We start from the raw sequence: 19,097 nt of genomic DNA on the forward strand, positions 1-19,097 counted from the left end.
GATTCCAATAGGGGTGATACTGCTGAGTTGATAGAAAGTAATATGTGAGTGAATATTGGAATTGGGGGTAGTGTGAGAGGTTGATGATGGATTCTTGTACCTACTGGAGGAATGATGGTTACGGGTTAGGCATGAGGTAGTGGTGAGCCAAAGGGGTCGTGTGTTTTGATGAGTGATCAGATTGAGCAAGGCTCATAATCAATGTATGTGTTGCCGTGAGGTGTAGGATTAGGGATGTTTGTTGGGATCGTTAGGGGTGTGATGATGGGGGAATGTGGATTGTGCGTGATCGTGAGGTCTCGTGTGCCTGTTGAAATCTGTTGATGTGTGTGAATGGTGTGTCGAGTGATCAACGGAGAAAATGGTTAGGATGAGATCATGAGGATGGCCCCTGAATCTGGTGGAATTCCAATTGAAAAAGGAAATGCAGTTGGAGAGAGTAGTGGTAAACGATGTGTGCGTTTTTGGTGCCCTCAAAACGGTTACCAGAATTTTTGTTCAATCCATACACACTCCTGCTCTGACACTTTTTTATTCTTTTTTCTATTTTTTCTTTTTTTTTCTCTTTTCGTTTTCTTTTTTACTTTTTTTTCTTTTTCTTCCTTTTTTTCTTTTTCTACGTATTGTGTTTTTTTTTTCAAAATAATAAAATCAAACGAAAATTAAATAAAAAACCAATATTAAAATAAAAATTAAAAAATAAAATAAAATCAAGAAATATAAAATTAAATCCAATAATAAAATAAAAGCTAAATCAAATGGTAAAATAAAAATAAAATGAAAATGAAAATAAAATAAAACAAAAGTAAAAAAGAGTCCTATTATTTAGTCACCCGGACGAAATTGGGTGTTGACACTAGGGATAGCAAGCCGGTAGTTAATATTAGGCCCTTTTCACCGAAGGATCGGGTTAAGGGGAGACTAAGAAAGTCGCATAACAATTAATCAATCTAATATTCAAGGGTAGTATGTAAGAGAGAGTGAAATAGATGAAATTGTAAACCCCCAACAACATCCATCCATCCATTGTTTTCGTTTGTCAATTGAATCAACTTTATTTTTTCATGTTAATATTTTTGTTCTCAAAATCCAATTTATTAATTTTTATTTTTCAAAGTCTTATTATTTTAATTCACGCGAACGAGAAAGCCACACGAGTCTCTTGGGAAAACGATACTTGGTCTTACCATTTATATTACTCGTACGATTTGGTACACTTGCCAATTTGTTAACAGTCCTACTCCACATCATTTCCATCATTTGCCGCTGGGTGTTCTCGACGGACAGAGTGGCTTCCAAACTCTGCAGAGCAATAGTGTTCTGTTGAGTCAGCATAGCGTTTTGTTGTTAGAGGGCTTGGATGACTGATTCCAACAAGTTGTTTCTTGCAGAATCCCGATCAGCTGGCTGAGGGGGTGGTCTTGGAGCCATCTTCTGCTTTCAACAGAAAGAAAGATCCATGAGTTATTTATAAGAGACCAGAACATATTCTGACCGAACAGTTGAGTACACAGCACAAGCATAGTATACTCATAACCTATAGGAATTCTAAGGACAAAACTGCTCTGATACCATTAATGTAACATCCCAATAAATATATAGGTGGAAAACTATAGTTTATTCTAGGAATTAACATAAACAATAATAAAGAACAGTTGAGAAGGAGCGAGTAAAGAAAAGGAAACTTGGAATATCACATAAAATTTGAAATTTTACAAGATCAGAAGTCTAATAGAATATACAGACTTAGACTGAACGGTCATAAGATCAATTCAAGACCGATTGGTAATACAAAAGGGGATCTATACCGAACGATTTTACAAAACACTAACTAAACCAAATGGTTGTACAAGTAATTGAAACTATCTAATTTTACTAACCCGACGGTCCTACACTATCTTCTGGTTGAACGGTCTGCAAGGCTTTTTCCACTGAATCTTCAAAGTCGCCCTCTGCTCACATCCAATGGATGATCATTGCAGTGAAGAGAACAATCGAACGGTAGAGACCGAATGACACATGGACAAGACAGAAAAATAAGGGTAAGCTTATGTAAATTTAATTAATCATTTTCAACATATATTCAAGAGAGACATGAAAACCGAGTAATACAACATCATTCCTTGCATACAATCATCATGTTCATAATCAATATAAACTGAACGGTAAGTGACATTCTGACCGACCACTAATGACACTGTCCGGACGGTATGAACCATGTAGCTCGTTGCTCTTTGCACCCGAGTGGACCTGGCTGGGATACACTCAACAGACCGCCACCCGAGGTTAGTCCAGTGGAACCACCTCGGTATAGAAATACCTTGAGGCTAAAGGACCTTCTGCCATTCCCACTCATGAGAAGGCGTAATCACGAGATATAAGGATAGAACGAAGCCTGAGTCTGACCACGATCATACTTTACCAATTCAATTCCAATTCATGAGATATTCCTCCTTGGAACACTCTTATCAAATCATAATAATCTCATTCTTTTCCTTTCACAACATCTAACCCCTAATATCAAACATTCCCATTCAGAATCATTCTTTACTATATATAAGAGATACTTTAAGAAAAATGACTGAACGGTCAGATACTGATAAAAGAGGCTCTAGCAAGTGACCGAATGGTCTAGTAATGAAGGAAACCGAATACTAATTAAAGATCAAGGAATACAGATAACTCATGAGAATGAATGGACGGTCAACAACATAATTAATTTTGTAAGGAAAATCGAATACCAATTTCAACTCTAGCCGAATGCCTTTCTATATATAAACAAGAGTTCTCTTCAATACAGCGAGTGTCAGTATAATACCGAACACTCTTTGGGAAAACAAGTGTCAGTCTATGACCGAACACTCTAAAAAACCAAGTACTCAACAATAGGCATTAACAGTGTAAGACCGAACGCTATTCAAGGTAAGAAATTAATATAAGACCGATAATATCAGAAACAAGAGTGCTAGTCTATGATCGAGCACTCTCAAGACCGAGCACTCAACAATGAATATCACATGTGTAAGGCCGAATGTTATTCTAAGAAAAACAATTAATATGAGACCGAGTACTCAGTCTATGACCGAGCACTTCAAGGGCCGAGCGCTCAGTATATGACCAAATGCTCTTAAATGGGTAATTCATTCTGAATGATTAACTAAGCAAGGTATTTAAGTTTTCAACATAAATTGTACAAGACCGATCAGTCTTCAACTGATTCCTACAAAGGGAATACAATCCAGACCAATCATTTTAGGGGAAACCGAACGGTCCTAATGACCCTCAGTTACAAATTTAAAACTTCACTAAGTTAAACAACCCTATGAATAATTTCATACCAATATCAGACATGCATTACTCAAACAACAAAGATCATACTTCCATATTAAATTTCAAATCCTACTCAATCATCAATCATATACTCATAATATCGTGCATACAAAATCATCACAATTAAATTTATAAGCTTCCCTTACCTCTAACTCCAGCTAAGCTTCTAAGTCTTTGAGAGTACTACTCCTATGACTTCAAGATTCCAAAGTGCTCCAAACAAGATTCTGATCGGTGCAATTGGAAGGTCTTGTCGTCGGGAAGATTTAATCTAAAAGGAGTAAGGTGATCAGAGAATAGGAGGTGGTCCGAAATCTAGAGAGAAGGCTGAGGTTTCTAGAGAGAAGGAGGAGAAAATGGCGGTTTCTGGAATTTGAGTCTAAGGAAGAAGAAGGGTTGCATGCAAAAGTGGCACCAATTTTCAAAAATCTCATTTTTTAAATACTGCCTCCAAAAAGGACACTCGGTCTACTCTCTGCTTGCCATTTGTCTTCCACTATCTAGAAACTCTCCTTCCCTCTGCTGCCACACGGTTCCCGAAGGGTGAGGAATTTAATGCTGCTGGCAGCTTGTCTCCCACTTACCTGGGGAAGCTAGAGGGACACAACACATGTATCCCACTAAGGAGGGTATTTAATGGGGTGTGACAAGAATAAGATTAGAACATTGATTAAAGACTAAGAAGAAAGCTTGAAATGAATATGTTTTTTTTTTTTTTACATTTTTGTATTGGGCTTTTGTATTTTTTATAATTCTGAAATTATAAACGGTTTATAGACATTATATTCTATTTATCAACAATTTATGATTGTAGCATATTTTTCATCTTCTGATCTCATTCTACATTTTTTAGTTTTTTAATTATGTACTGGAAATTAGAAAAAAAAAAGTCATCCTCTTTAATCCTCCTTGGTTTATCATCCATCACCTTAAGGACATGATAATAGAATTGTTAATTGACCTCACAGCTTAATACTTCCATTTAACTAAATGTACTGTAAACTTAATCCAACTTAAAAATTTATAACTAAGTGAATTTATGTTTAATTAAGAAAATTACCTATTGCTCTCATTTTGAGACTTGATAGATGAAATCTTATTCCCTAAGGGGATTTGTGGAATTCATTAGATGAAATTAAAGGAAAAATAAGCATTTATCCTTTGGATGTGATTTAATTGCAAATTATACATTTGCATAATTTAAAACTCATAATAAATCTTAATAAACTTAAACCTCATAATAAACCTCATAATTAATTATCCTTTTAATTCAATTCTCCTATTAAATCTTAAACCTCATAATAAACTTGCTTTTCGCTCAAAACTTGTATGCATACCAACTCAAGTGTTAGATATATTATCTTTATTTTATATTTATCTTTTATCTTTATCTTTTATCTTTAGTTACTTTGTTATTATTTCTTATTTGTATTTTGGGCTTAGCCCATATTTCTTCTATTATAAATAGAGGACCCTATGTGTATATTCAATACAAGGGAGATTAATCCCAAATATAGTTTTTCACTATATTCAACATGGTATCAAAGCCTAAGGTTCCTCTGAGGTAAAAGTTTCTGGTGCCTCTACCACTACATCCATCGCTACTGGCAGCGAGGCCATCTACCGCTATCGACGGCGCCGTCGTCTACCGTTGTTGTCTATTGTTGTCATTACCGGAGTTTCAGTTTCGACCGACGATCACACAGTTTGATCGTCTTGGCTAGGTGACTACCATGCCATTAACGATGCCTTCATCAAAGTTCCTTTTAAAGTTATGAATTTGCTTCCTTTTTCGTCGTGCATTATGACATGTTTGGTAGTTATTTAGAGCATCGAGGTGCCTTGATTGGAGAATTTTTATTTTTATAGTTTCTCTCTCCTGTTTATCCATGGCTTCTTCCGCTGTTGTCTCTTCTGACCTCTCTTTTCACCATTGCGTTTGACCCGTCCATATATCATGGAAAAGATGGTTTGTTTTTAGTTTATTTATAGCCGTGGTGGCTCTCCAACAATTACCTCTTTATCCACTGGTGACATTCCTCAAGGGCGATTTGCAAGAAGAGATTTACATGGAGCAACCTCCCAAATTTGTTGGTCAGGAGGAGTCTTTTGGGTTGGTATTTTGTCTTCTATGTCGTCTTGCAAATCATTAACAATTTGGTGTCTCTCGAGTGCATAAGCATATATTTTCACTAAGTCTTTATGGATTATTTTAGTAATAAGCTTGATACATACGATTTGTATGCACCAGCTTGAGGGGGAGTGTTAGATATATTATCTTTATTTTATATTTATCTTTTATCTTTAGTTAGTTTGTTATTATTTCTTATTTGTATTTTAGGCTTAGCCCATATTTCTTCTATTATAAATAGAAGACCCTATGTATATATTCAATACAAAGGAGATTAATCCCAAATATAGTTTTTTACTATATTCAACATCAAGCAATTCCAACACTAAAGTACAAGCCAAACCAAAATAAGCTTAACTCATTCCGTTTTTAGAAATTAGTTTTTTAATATCTCATAAACTTCTTAATTCAATTATATACATTCTACCATGTTTTAAATGCATTTTTATACTACTTTAAGCACATAACCTCATCAATGTCATTCATTCTTAGATTAGCTAATCAAAACCAAAATGGAAACTATAACTATCCTTTAGAACACTTGGAAGAAATGATATTGGAAAAATACTTTTTTCAATGAAGTTTGGAACAAAACAAAATGGATTTGATGACTACACAGGTTTCTAAGAGTTTTCAAAGTACTCCCATCTTTATTATAATATGATTAGAAAACACTCCACATGCATGCATGAAGTTTGTAAATGGTGTGTGATTCAATGTAAAGTAAGCCATCAAGTAGTAAGCCATTCTCCTTATATTACTTTGAAACTTTTTAGTCAAATCTAAATTATTAATACTGTCCCTATTCTCTCTTATCATATTCAACATATATGGCAAAAGTGAATGTGCATCACCACATTATCCACCAAGTCTAACTTTTTCTATTTATTTCATTCCTACATATATCTCAATATTTGATTTTTGATTAGTTTATTTAAGTATGCACAATAACCAAAATTTTAAATCAATTTTAAGATTCGGAGAGGTGTCTAAAATATAAATATTTAAAATTATTAAAAAAAAGTTTCTTACCTATACCTATACATAGAAGATGATTTGTCCACATTTTTTTTCCAATTCAAATGATCGTTTGTATTTAAACTTAACTAGTTTTTAAAATTTAATCATTTTTAAAAATTAAATAAATAAAAATTATTCACAATTAAATTATAAAAATCATTTATATTTATTTTTGTAATTATAATTTTATTATTTTTTATCATAAAATAAAATAACACACGTGTTTTTCCTACTTTATATAACTTCAAATGTTTTTTTATGACAGTTAAAAACTATCACTCTCAATTATACACACAAATACGTGTAGACAAATGAATGTGGTTTCCTGATTTATATTTATTAATAAAGTTAATTTTAGGCTGGTAGAATGAAGATAATTTAGCATGATTTTCAAAATTAAAAGGCACATGTACACTATCATTAACTTAAGGGTAATTGACATAGCTTAATGTACGTTTTTTTTTTTTTTGTTTTTTAATATTTACAATAACTTGTAAATGTATATAATGTCATATTTTCTAAAATAATTAAATTTTTTTTTATATATATATATATATATATATATATTTATTTATTAATAAAGTTAATTTTAGACCGGTAGAATGAAGAGAATTTAGCATGATTTTCAAAATTAAAAGGCACATGTACACTATCATTAACTTAAGGGTAATAGTATTGACATAACTTAATGTACATCTTTTTTGTTTTTTAATATTTACAACAACTTGTAAATGTATATAATGTCATATTTTCTAAAATAATTAAAAAAGTTATATATATATATATATATATATATATATATATATATAAAGTATTTTTATAATATTTTTCAAATAATTAAAGAAATAAAAAGTATTATTTACCTTCACCAAGAAATATGAAATAAGAGAAATGGTAGTGTAATGTACTCTTATCCCATTTCAAGAATCTGTGTGATTGGCATGTTGGTGACATTCTCAACAACTTACGAAGTGAAGGAAGACAGAATGAAGCAAATGGTTGCAGAGGATACTCCGAAGTGGCACGAAACTTAGAACTGAACCAAACTTCAAATTGTGTCTCGAACATGACATTGATTCTTCGTTCTTGTAAGTCCCTTTTACTTCTCAACTCTTCATTACCTCTTAATCATGTCAGAAACCCTTTGAGGAACAAACAACATGCCAGCCCCGTGAAACTTGCATCTCCTAAATTTTTCCCTTTTACAAATAAATTTACAATTTTGGGTGCTACCCATGTTCCACTTTGTTCCAAGAACGAGGAATTTGTGGTTGATGATAGAATCCAAGAGTTCGAAACGCTAGAGTTGCTGGACAAGCCTTCACTGGTAACCAGTAGAAATGGGTCATCTTCTGAAATTGATGTGCACAGGGAGATGGATTCTACTGAAGAGGAGGCTTTGGCATTGGCACCCTTTGTGAAGTTCTTAAAGGGAGGTGATGATTCTGTGGTGGAGGAGAAGGAAGATGGTGGGGTGTTGGAAGGTTCTAAGGGAAGAGATGGTGTGGGTGATGAGAGTGGAGAAGATGGGAAGGCTTGTGCTGAGTACTATGAGCCCAAACCTGGGGATTTTGTGGTTGGTGTTGTGGTTTCAGGTAATGAGAACAAGCTCAATGTGAATGTGGGGTCTGATTTACTGGGGACAATGTTGACAAAGGAAGTGCTTCCCTTGTATAGCAAAGAGATGGAACACTTGATGTGTGATGTGAGTAAGGCTGAAGAGAGTTTTATGGTTGAGGGAAGGATGGGGATTGTGAAGAATGATGATGCAATGATTGGGGGGCCAGTACCTGGGGGAACTGTCGTAGAAATTGGGACCATTTTGTTTGCTGAGGTTCTGGGTAGGACACTTGCTGGTAGGCCACTGCTTTCTACCAGAAGGCTCTTCCGCCGGATTGCCTGGCATCGGCTTAGGCAGGTTTTTGTCCTTCTTTCATTCTTTTCTTCCCTTACATATGGTTAGGATTTTAGGTATTGTAACTTTTTTGTGCGATTTGAGTGAAATGCAAAAGGCTAGGTTATTAAGACTACCAAGTTGGACACAAGGAAGCACATATACAACAAAAGACACGAGAGTGACATGACACCAGCACAAAAAAACTGCAAATTCTAAAAGTTGTAGCCACAGCATGGTTAGGATTAAGCACAAATAAATGGTATAAGAGATCAATGTTTCAAAAACAAATATCTTTCATTTAAATAAAGACATCAATGTTTCAAAATTTGACATTTTTCATTGTGAACACAAAAATACTATCATTTATCTAGTTATGGTGTCTCATCCATCTGAGTGAACAAATTCAATAGATAGGGTAAAATAGTTGAAGGTTGTTGTATCTGACACTAGTATGGAAAACAATTGAAGATGTCTTTGATTCCTTGGTTTGAAAGTATTTTCATATATTGATAAGTGAATGTTCACAAATAACTATAGTTATATGTGATAATAACAAACTTCAAAGCAATGATCTTATGCCAAATTGTTGCTTTAATCCAATTTTAAAACCTGCAATCTCCAATAATCTCTTCTCGTGTCAATGAGATTTAACTCTTCTACATTTAATGTCTTGGGCAGATAAAACAACTGGGTGAACCTGTAGAAGTTAGAATCACTGAGTGGAATACTAAGGGCCTACTAACAAGGATTGAGGTCTGTGCCATTGAACTGAATACTTTTGTTCATGTATCATACAAGTACATAATTATCTCTTCTTGAAATTGGATATGCAGGGTTTGCGAGCTTTCCTTCCCAAAGCTGAGCTTATGAAAAGACTAAATAGCTTTTCTGAGTTGAAAGAAAATGTGAGTTCAAGCTCTGTAATTTCCTCCCTGACAAAAGAAAATATAATATACAATAAAATCTTATTTTGGGACAGCTAATTTACTTATGAGCTTCTTCTGAATTCTGATACTCTATTATTGTATTATCTAATATTGAGTGGATGGACATATAATAATATTTATAGCTTCGCTGATGTTGATAGTGTTATTAGGCCCAATTAAATTTTTTTGTAACTTGGGTCTCCTTGAGTGTGACTGGCGGAATCCTCTATAAGCTACCCTGTTAATTTGTTGTTGTTTTTTGAGAAGCAATTATCTTTTCAAGCTTTAGGCATGTCTTTGCCTTTAGAATGTGGCCACCAATTTTAATAACTACTTCCTTAGTAATAGAAATATTCGAAATTCATACCATTTTGTTCTGACATGTATTCAAAATGATATATTCCATAATTACTTTAGTAAGATCTCTATGTTTCTTCACTGGTTTATATTGGTTTATTTTATTTTTTAATTTTTAAACTTATGCCAGTATATTAAATTTTTATGTATCACGATTTATGGTGTTCAAGTGATGATCTCAAGTTGACTTTCAAAGTACTTTATGACCATCATCTAGCTCGATGAATTTAATCTGCTTTTCAATTCTTATTGCTCGACATATTGCCTTAAAAGTTTTCACTACTTAAATGCATTTTCCCTCCCTCCTTATAACTGAAAATCCCCATCAGTTTGAACACATTAGATGTTTCTCCCCCCATTCGTTATTAATCTTACCGTGTTTTCTTCTTTACATTCGTTGTACTTCTTAGTTCTTACAACTAATTGATAATAATGGTATAGATTGGACGCTGTATGCATGTACAAATTATTCAAGTAGATGAAGCTGATAACAGTTTGATAATTAGTGAGAGGGAAGCTTGGGTCAGTATGCAAATCTGTCTATTTCCCTTCTTGTTTCCTAGTTTCAATAGTCAGTGGACATTTTGGTTCTGGTTGCTCTCTTTTGTCCTTTGAAATAGCTGCTACTATGTAATTGATACATTGCAGGAAAAGTTATATCTTCGAGAAGGAACACTTCTTGAAGGGACTGTAAAAAAGATCCTTCCTTATGGAGCCCAAATAAGAATAGGAGAAACAAATCGAAGGTGAGTGATATCTTGGATATAGGTTGTTGGCTCTTCGTGCTTTCTTTTTTGTCTGTTTGGTAAGTCATAGCATTATTCAACAGATTCACATTGGTGCAGTCCTTATTTTCAAGGGAACAATTCCATAGAGTATTGTTTAGATGCTTTCATGTTTCCAATTTCCCAGCTTTGATGTTGCCACTTGTGAAGATAAGAAAAGATAATGCAAGTTTATCTGCTTGTGTCCTTGTGCACTGCATGGACACTGGCTTAAAGAGTTGTAAGTAACCGGTAAAATGACAAAATTAGTTGTTTTTCTTAAATGTGCAGTAATGTCTTCTGCACCAGCCTTTAAGGAAAGCACTATTATGACTGGTTTGGCAAACAGATAATATATTTCGTATTGATACACAAAAAGTTATCTTCAAGATTCAGTGATCTCAATAATTATTATTGGAGACTGAAGTGTCTCATGAACCTCACTTTTTAACAAAATCCATTGGATGAGATCCTTAAAATGAGAATGGATGTAAAAGAAGTAAGGAACACCTTTTCCATTGAATTATGGGTTCAACCCTAAACCCTAAATAATAAAATTCCACTAAGTGTAATGGGATTTGAACCTATATAGTATTAAATGCTAACACCTAGGCATTTTTTCGTAGTAAATATGTCCTAGATTGTGTACTTTGATTTGGCATTTTGTGTGGATCAATTCATGCACTTGTTTCTAAACTTTAACCTAGAAGTACACATGACTTAACTTTATTTATATGCATAGGTGCATTTTGCATTGAAATTTGTATTATCTTAGTGAGCACATGAATTTAACAAATTTAAGGCGTGTCAATCCGTGATAGATCACAATTTTTATACTCATGCACATATCTATCCCTTTTCTTTTTGTGGACAGAGTTGCACCATCTGAGATTCTAGCTTGGCTGTTTTGTTGTTAAGAACTTAATTCAGTCATCCTATTGTTCTTATTTAACATCATTAAGATCTGCATATCTTTGAATATATATAACTTGACCTGGCATTTAAGTCGTTATGAGTTTAAATTGCATGGATCACTAAACTGTATGTGCATAACCTGACATTTAAAATTAATCTGTTGGGTACTTTCAGTGGATTGCTACATGTTTCAGATATCACTCGAGCCCGAATTCCTTCCATCACAGACATACTTTCTGTTGGTGAGAAGGTTAAAGTTCTGGTCGTGAAGTCACACTCTCCTGATAAAATTTCTTTAAGGTAATGGATTGCTGACTTTTTGACTGACATCTCTTATTGTTGGGTATACCCGTTTGTTACTGTTTATACTGGTTATTTAGTGAATCAGAAGAAACTTCTTTGCTTATTAAAATTCCAAGTCCTGCACTTTCCACTTTTTACACGTGAACTCCTTACAAAATTAGGCATCACCGGGCTGAGAACAAGGTAACAATAAGGCAACTAATCAAAATAAGATAGAACGATATCCACCAAAAATATAATTACAACTGCTTTATAAGAATATCATGTCTTCAGAATTTATATATATCACCTATCTTGAAGTTTGAAACTCCATCATCATGTGACCTCTTTGGATGCCCTTTGGTTCTAAAAGGCTCTTTCCTATGGATACATTAATTGTGTATTGTTTCATGCAAATTAATAAATCACACAAAATTATAGAAGCAAATCAATATTATTTGTAAAAATGGAGTGAAAGTAAGGATAACTGGAGAATGAGATATATCCATAATGAACTATTCTGCAAAATGGTTTGATCTATTTTCAAAATGTAGTTTTCCAAATTTAGATGTGGTTGTGTTGTCACTCTTTAAATTTTTGTCTTTAAATGAATTCAATGGCACCATGTCATCTATGTAACCACCACGTGGGATAAATATTTTGTTGTTATTGTGCACCATGAAAAATCAAAGAAAAAGACCAAAATGTTTGAGCACTATTCCAGTACTTCATGAGTTTGAGTGAGATACTCTAGCCCAGTTATCTAATGAGTAATGATACGACCATTAGAAAAGGATTATATTAGTCCTCCTTTAACAATGCTTTCTTGCAAATTGAGATAAATTAACTTTGTTTTAACTTGAGTGTGCGTAAACTCAATATACTCATTTTCTTGTTACTTTCCTGTATACATGCTTTGTTTAACCCTTCCTTTCTCACAAAAGTTGTGTTGAAGAACATTAAGTTGTGTTTCTCTTCATGGCATGCAGTATTGCAGACCTTGAAAGTGAACCTGGCCAATTTCTTTCTAATAAAGAGGTATTTATTTTAGTGTTTAATTTCTATGTAAAATGACTTTTTACATTTTCAACTAATGTGAAACTGTGTTGGTACGTTTTTTTAGTTATGAAGCCTTAATACTTCAAAAATGAAAAAAGTACCTGGGTGTCAAACACCAATACTCCTCAAATACTTCCATATATGTATCGTAACAGTATCCAATGTTTTTTTATTTAGATTTTTATGAGATACTTTGTGGGTACTTATTGGATACTTTGAGTGCTTGTGGACATGCATTTGAAAAGTATCCAATCCTATTTTTTAGGATATGGCTCGGTTAGTTTCAAATAGTATCCAAGGAGCTTATCTTGAAAAGTTCTAAACAGTCATATTCCTCCTCGTACTATGAAAGGAATTGGAGTACATACTCCCCATTCATTCTTTCAAGAGAAACAAGATGGATCTAAAAAGGGATGGGTATTTGGTTTTTGTTCGCTACCTCCAATTTTTTCCCAGAAATGTTGAAAGTCATTACTATATAAGAAAAATAAGAGGCTAAGTTGTGGGACATTAGTGGAGGATATATATCCTTATGATGATGGTGTTGAGCTTCTTCAATTGATAGAGTTCTCTTTCGATGAACCAAACCTCGAAATTATGTTAATTTTTGCTTGATGGTAGTGGAGGAGAGGAGAATGATACAGTTAGCATTAGACAGTAATTTAACAATGATATGCATAATGCTTGTGAATAGGCTATTATATTTAGTCAATACTTGTTGAGTTATAATATTGTAGAAACTATATTAGATTTTTAGCTAATTTTTACAAAAGTCCAAGTTTCAAAAAATTAGTGCTAAGTATCTGGGCTTAACAGATTTTAAGCTAATTATTATAGAAGTTTAAGCTTACCATACATAATTTTTTATTGGATAACAACATAAAAACTTTCAAATGATTAGTGCATATACTAGTTTATTTATTTGTTTAAAGTTGTTTGGTTTGAGTAAGATTGATCTTGGAATATGCTTGTTTCTTTGATGTCTAAAGAGAGTATTTCTGGAGGCTGATATGATGGCCAAGAAATACAGGGAAAAGCTACCTCCTGCTTTTGTCTCTCAACAACCAGAAAGCCTCCAAAACAGTGCCCTGCCGTTTGAAAATGAAGCACTTTATGCTAACTGGAAGTGGTTCAAGTTTGAGAGATAACATGAAACAATTAACCTTGAAAGCATAACATTATTTCATGGAAAAGCTTGATTGACAGAACCAGAAATTGAATGGCACAAAATGTTCTAAAACGGGGCTTTCGTTCTTCGAAGAAAACATTATGAGCTTTATAGCATACGAGCTCTTGATTCAGTCAATTTATAAGTTGATTGCATCCATCGCAAAGCACACAAGTTATGAATGTGGTTTCAATTTTTTTTCCTATTCCTTTTTGACCTGTTGATTAATAGGTAAATTCATGCAGATTCTTAATTTTGATGTAAGTTATATTTACATGTATTCACTTCAATTTTGATCTTTTTCCTTTTCATATTGTTTCTTTCCTTAACTTTTCACCTCCTTTTGCTTTTTCTTTTCATGTAACTTTTCTTTTAGCAAGTACACTTATTTTGTAATACTTCCTATTTTTGTTGCATTTTTATTTTAATAGAAGGAACCATATGATACAATGACAATATCTCTTAAGAAGTTTGAAAAAATATACTTTATTTTTGTTTAATTTATATATTAGAAAGTAACATTTATAAAAATTTAATTTTTGACTTAATTCTCATTAAATTATTCTTAATGGGTTAAAATGTAATTATCCCGAGTTAAAATATTACTAAATCATTTAATATGATAGGAAATTAAAGATTTTATTAACAATTCGTCACATCAATTGGTAATTTGATTATTATTTTTTAAAATCTGAAACTTTAATTATTGAGTAAATTATAATGAAGTCAAATATTTTTTTTAATTTGCACTCTAATCTCTATTTCTATTATTACGTTTTGATCTCCCTTTATAGTACTATTTATAAAAGAAAAGAAAATGTAGGTAGAAGAATATCAGTGTAATACGAACAAGTGGAATACTTTCACTTTAGTTAAGTTGGGATTTAGATAATTTTTTTTTTCATTTAACATTTATTTCACAATGAAACGCAAATAAGATAAAGACATTATTTTGCATCAACATTATTATCATTTTGCATAATTTTTTTCTTTAAATGAAATATTTTTTTTCTTTTAAAATAATGTAGATGTGAGTCTAACTTAATGATCCCTCAAATTTTATACGAAATTGTCCTAAGGACATGAAAATAGAGTTAAAGAGTGGGCTAGTATATTAAACTAATAGAACTAGACTTCTTATAGTATAAACAAATACTTTTAGAAAATCTTGATTCATTAGCCAACCTTCTCTCTTTAAACTCTATTCTTCAAACCTTTTTGTGCCTTCTATCTAAAATATCACTTCACTGAACCGTTAAATTTTCCAGTAGGTGGCGTCCAAGCGTTCGTAATGTAAAGGGCTTCAAAACTAACGGATTAGTTTCAGGTTTTAGACGGATAAGTTGTTATTCCTTTCCCCATTGTTGTTTGAAACCTAGGGCATGCAACTTTTCGGTTGCATGTAGCTAGTGGTCTTTCCCTTCGAAATTTTCAACCCTTTCTAGCTCTAAGAGCTATTCTCTACCACTAATGCGGTGGATTGTAGGTTATGTTGTGTCCTTGTTGTGTGAGGCACCATAGAAGCTTTCTTATGAGCTTGATAGTTTACTAAAAGGTAAGGGGAGCTAGTTATGTTCTTTAATTTGATGATTGATGTGAATGCATGTTAAATTTAGTGTGTGGTAGTTAATTGAGCTGAAAATGCAATGTTCTTGTGAATGTAAGCTATGTGCTCTTTAAATGTTAAGTGTGAACCTGTAAATTGGAAATGTGCTGTTTACAATCTGTTTAGGTTGAGTTTGAATGTTGGAATTGGATATGTTAAAAGAGTCTTGAATGGAAATACTGTTGTGGTGTTGTTAGATTAGAAGTCAAGTGTTTGTGTGGTGGTTTTAGGTCATTGTGAGAGGAAGTGAGAGAGTGATTTTGGGCAATTGGAGTCTTAAGAGAAATTGGACTGTTTGGGTAGCTTAAATATGTCTAATGTAACCTGTTAGGATCATAAAACTGGACTAAAGCAAGTTAGAAATGGTAAATTTGATTTGAGCCCCTAAGTCATAGGATTTGATGTTTTAGAACTGAATTCAAGCCTAAATCACTTTAGAATCACTGTAATATTGTTAAAATTAATCTAGACGAGTTTAACTAGGTCCACATAATGAATTAGAGGTATTAGAAGTTGGGCAAGAGGGTTAAAATTGGTAGGAGGGGTGTGAGTTGCATGATTATGTAGATTTGGCGTTCGCAGACTCGCTATGCGAATGCTCTCACCTAGCAAGTCGCTGCAGAGAGGTGCTCTTTGTTTGGGGTGTCTCGCTAGGCGAGCTGGTGCGCTATGCGAGAGACCAGAGGTGCGCTATGCAAAAAGCGCTAGTCTTGCTAGGAAAATGTGGTGCGTTTTGCGACGAGTGTAGAGTCTAGTTGCTTTGTTTGTCTTTTGTTATGTGTTTGACTAAGTTATTGTTATCTTGTTTGTGGAGCATGTTTAAATACTTATGACTTGATCTTTAGAGCTTAAACATGTGTGCGGATTATAGTTCAAAGATGTATGAATTGAAAAAGAATGAAGTATGATTCCAAGGTTGCTTATAGTATGTTTCAAGTGTAGAATCTCTCGGTGAGATTCTTAGTGTTTAGAATGAAAGTAGGAGCTCAGTCTTGGGGGTCATCCCGAAACTCCAATGGTTCTTCTTCTCACGTAGAGAGGATTGAACCATGTGGTGAGGAGCAGCGGGAGGTCTTAGTCTTGAGGGCTTCCAGTATGCCTCAAGGCCCGGAACAGGCTCACCTTGTGAGTGTGGTAGGGTGGGGAACCCAAGTTTCATAAGCCACTACGAGTGCAAGACTCGCCATAACTCGACTATCATTCTAGAGTCTAGACAAGTCAGGTCTAGAATACATGTTAGGATGTATGTTTTATCTTGCTTTAATTGAAGTTGACTCTTGTATGACATGCTGTTGTATGGTATGCTTTTTATATAATTAGATCATCCTTGCTTTTGTGTTTGTGCCTTGTTTGTGTGTTTTCTTTTGTAATGATCATCCACTTAGATGTGAACAGATGAAGATGATGTCCCCTGGAGCGTGCCTTGGAGGGAGAGGATGATGCTGCAACTTAGTCCCCTAGGCTTTATTTCTTTTAACTTATGTCTTTTTGAAAACTTTATTATGTTTAAAGTTTAAATTCCTAGTTTTAAGAAGGATGGCTGTAAAATCCTAATACTCCATTGCATGTCTTAACTACTTTGTTATATTATATCTTATGCATTCTACATTATATATTTTGCTATATATTTTGGAGATGTCACAATTGCATAGTAATTTCTCAAATTAGTTTCTAACATTAAAAATTAAAAATTGGTAAACAAGTTTTGTGAGTAAATTATCTACTAATTTAGTCTAAAAAGTTTTAATGAATATATTTACAATAATAATCATTAACTAGAAAGTTAGCCATAATTATAATTTATAATTCACTTTCAATATAATTAGAAAGTTGGCACTATAATTATAACAATTTTAGAAGTACATTTAAATTCATTATTTCAACCGGATGAACAGGTTTTCCCATTAGGTACTCCCAGTGCTTCTGAAACAATCTATTTAATGGAAAATTCTAAATTTTGTGTTCACTACCTCCTTGAGTGAGGTATAATATATTAATAATCTATGTAAATATTTTAAATAAGGGGTTTGTTAACACGCGTACGCCTGTTTTTCAGTTGGTACGTTTTAACAATGTGTATCGGATTATAGTAGACAAAAATACCCTCATTTATCATGGATTCTAAATTTTAAGGTCAAGGATATTTAAATAATTTTCATTCTCAAAACTAAAAAAAAAAAAAAGAAACCCCCAAACCCTTACTCACCTCCCTCATTCCTCTCAACCCTTTCTCTTTTATCTCTCCACTCCAACATTTTCTCTGTCATCTCTCTCACTCCAACATTTTCTCTGTCATCCCTACTATTGCCCCAATTGAAAAAAAAAATCAGAAACCCTTTGTCATCAGAGATATTTTCTCTCTCATCTCAATCCAATTGAAGATGGTGGTAGTAATTTGAATCAGAGATATTTTTTAAAAATTGAAAAAGTTTACTCTTTTATAATCATTTTATATTTATTAATGTGTGTAAAATGAATATAAACTTTGTCATTTTATGTTACTCTTTCCAAATCTCAAAGGTAAAAAATGTTTTTAATGTTTTTTATCTTGCATAGTGGTTAAAGTTTATTCTAAAGGCATGTAGAAGTTGATTCACTGATAAAAAAAGGACATAAGAAAATTAAAGAAATAGGTATAGAAGAGCTCCCTATGAGTACAATTCTTTCNATTCTAGGTTGTAATCTTACATCATGTATCCCATACCAATAGAGAAAGGAAAAATAAATACTTTGTGTAAAGGGAAAAGGACAAGGGTTAGGCAAGTGTTTCTGATTTTTTTTTTTTCGATTGGGGCAATAAGGATGACAAAGAAAATGTTAGAGTGAGAGAGATGAAAGAGAAAGGGTTGAGAGGAATGAGGGAGGTGAGTAAGGGTTTGGGGGTTTCATTTTTTTTTAGTTTTGAAAATGAAAATTATTTAAATATCCTTGACCTTAAAACTTAGAATCCATGATAAATAAGGGTATTTTTGTCTACTATAATCCGGTACACATTGTTAAAACGTACCAACTAAAAAATAGGCGTACGTGTGTTAACAAACCCCTTTAAATAAAAACCTTTAGTATTTAATTAGTATGTAGAGAATGGGAGGATATCTATTCAGGATGTAAGCAATACGAGAGTATTATGCTTTGGTTTTAAAGTTAGTACATATAGACTGAAGCCCAACCTTTTATATCTTCAAATATAATTAATTTTGGAGATTTCATAAAGGAAAAAAGTGGGTCAAGTATTGTGTGTGTCGGATGCATGATGTATGGAATATGACGTATAATGAATAGTTACTAATTGCTAATTGTTCCGGTTGTTGCTCTCTCCATCACCCAAGTGCTCTTGTACTTCTTTATTATTTTCATTTATTTTAAAAATATTTTACATCTTTCCACTATTATTTTATTTTAAAAATACCTTACACCTTCTCATCATCTTCAACAATTTTTCTCTTTCTCTCTCTGCATTAATGAAACATTTACACTTTCCCTTAAATAAGTTTGATTCAATTTTATTTTTGCTGTTCAATATATTTTTTCTCTTTAAGTTACTTAATAAAATTGTTTATATATATATATATATAAAAATATATATATATATATATATATATATATATATATATATATATATATATATATATATATATATAT

General features: G+C 32.8%; 1 protein-coding gene across 1 annotated transcript; it reads left to right on the forward strand.

The window, feature by feature from the left end:
* Positions 1 to 7,395: 7,395 nt before the first annotated feature.
* LOC106778238 (30S ribosomal protein S1 homolog A) lies at positions 7,396 to 14,160 on the forward strand. The gene is made up of 8 exons (XM_022776116.1): positions 7,396 to 8,399; positions 9,057 to 9,131; positions 9,212 to 9,283; positions 10,103 to 10,183; positions 10,310 to 10,407; positions 11,515 to 11,640; positions 12,612 to 12,660; positions 13,671 to 14,160. Exons 1-8 carry the CDS (start codon positions 7,548 to 7,550, stop codon positions 13,827 to 13,829), a joined length of 1,512 nt encoding a protein of 503 aa, XP_022631837.1. The 5' UTR covers positions 7,396 to 7,547; the 3' UTR covers positions 13,830 to 14,160.
* Positions 14,161 to 19,097: the final 4,937 nt, after the last annotated feature.

The sequence above is a fragment of the Vigna radiata genome, unplaced genomic scaffold (assembly GCF_000741045.1).
Source record: "Vigna radiata var. radiata cultivar VC1973A unplaced genomic scaffold, Vradiata_ver6 scaffold_247, whole genome shotgun sequence".
Classification (NCBI taxonomy): Eukaryota; Viridiplantae; Streptophyta; class Magnoliopsida; order Fabales; family Fabaceae; genus Vigna; species Vigna radiata.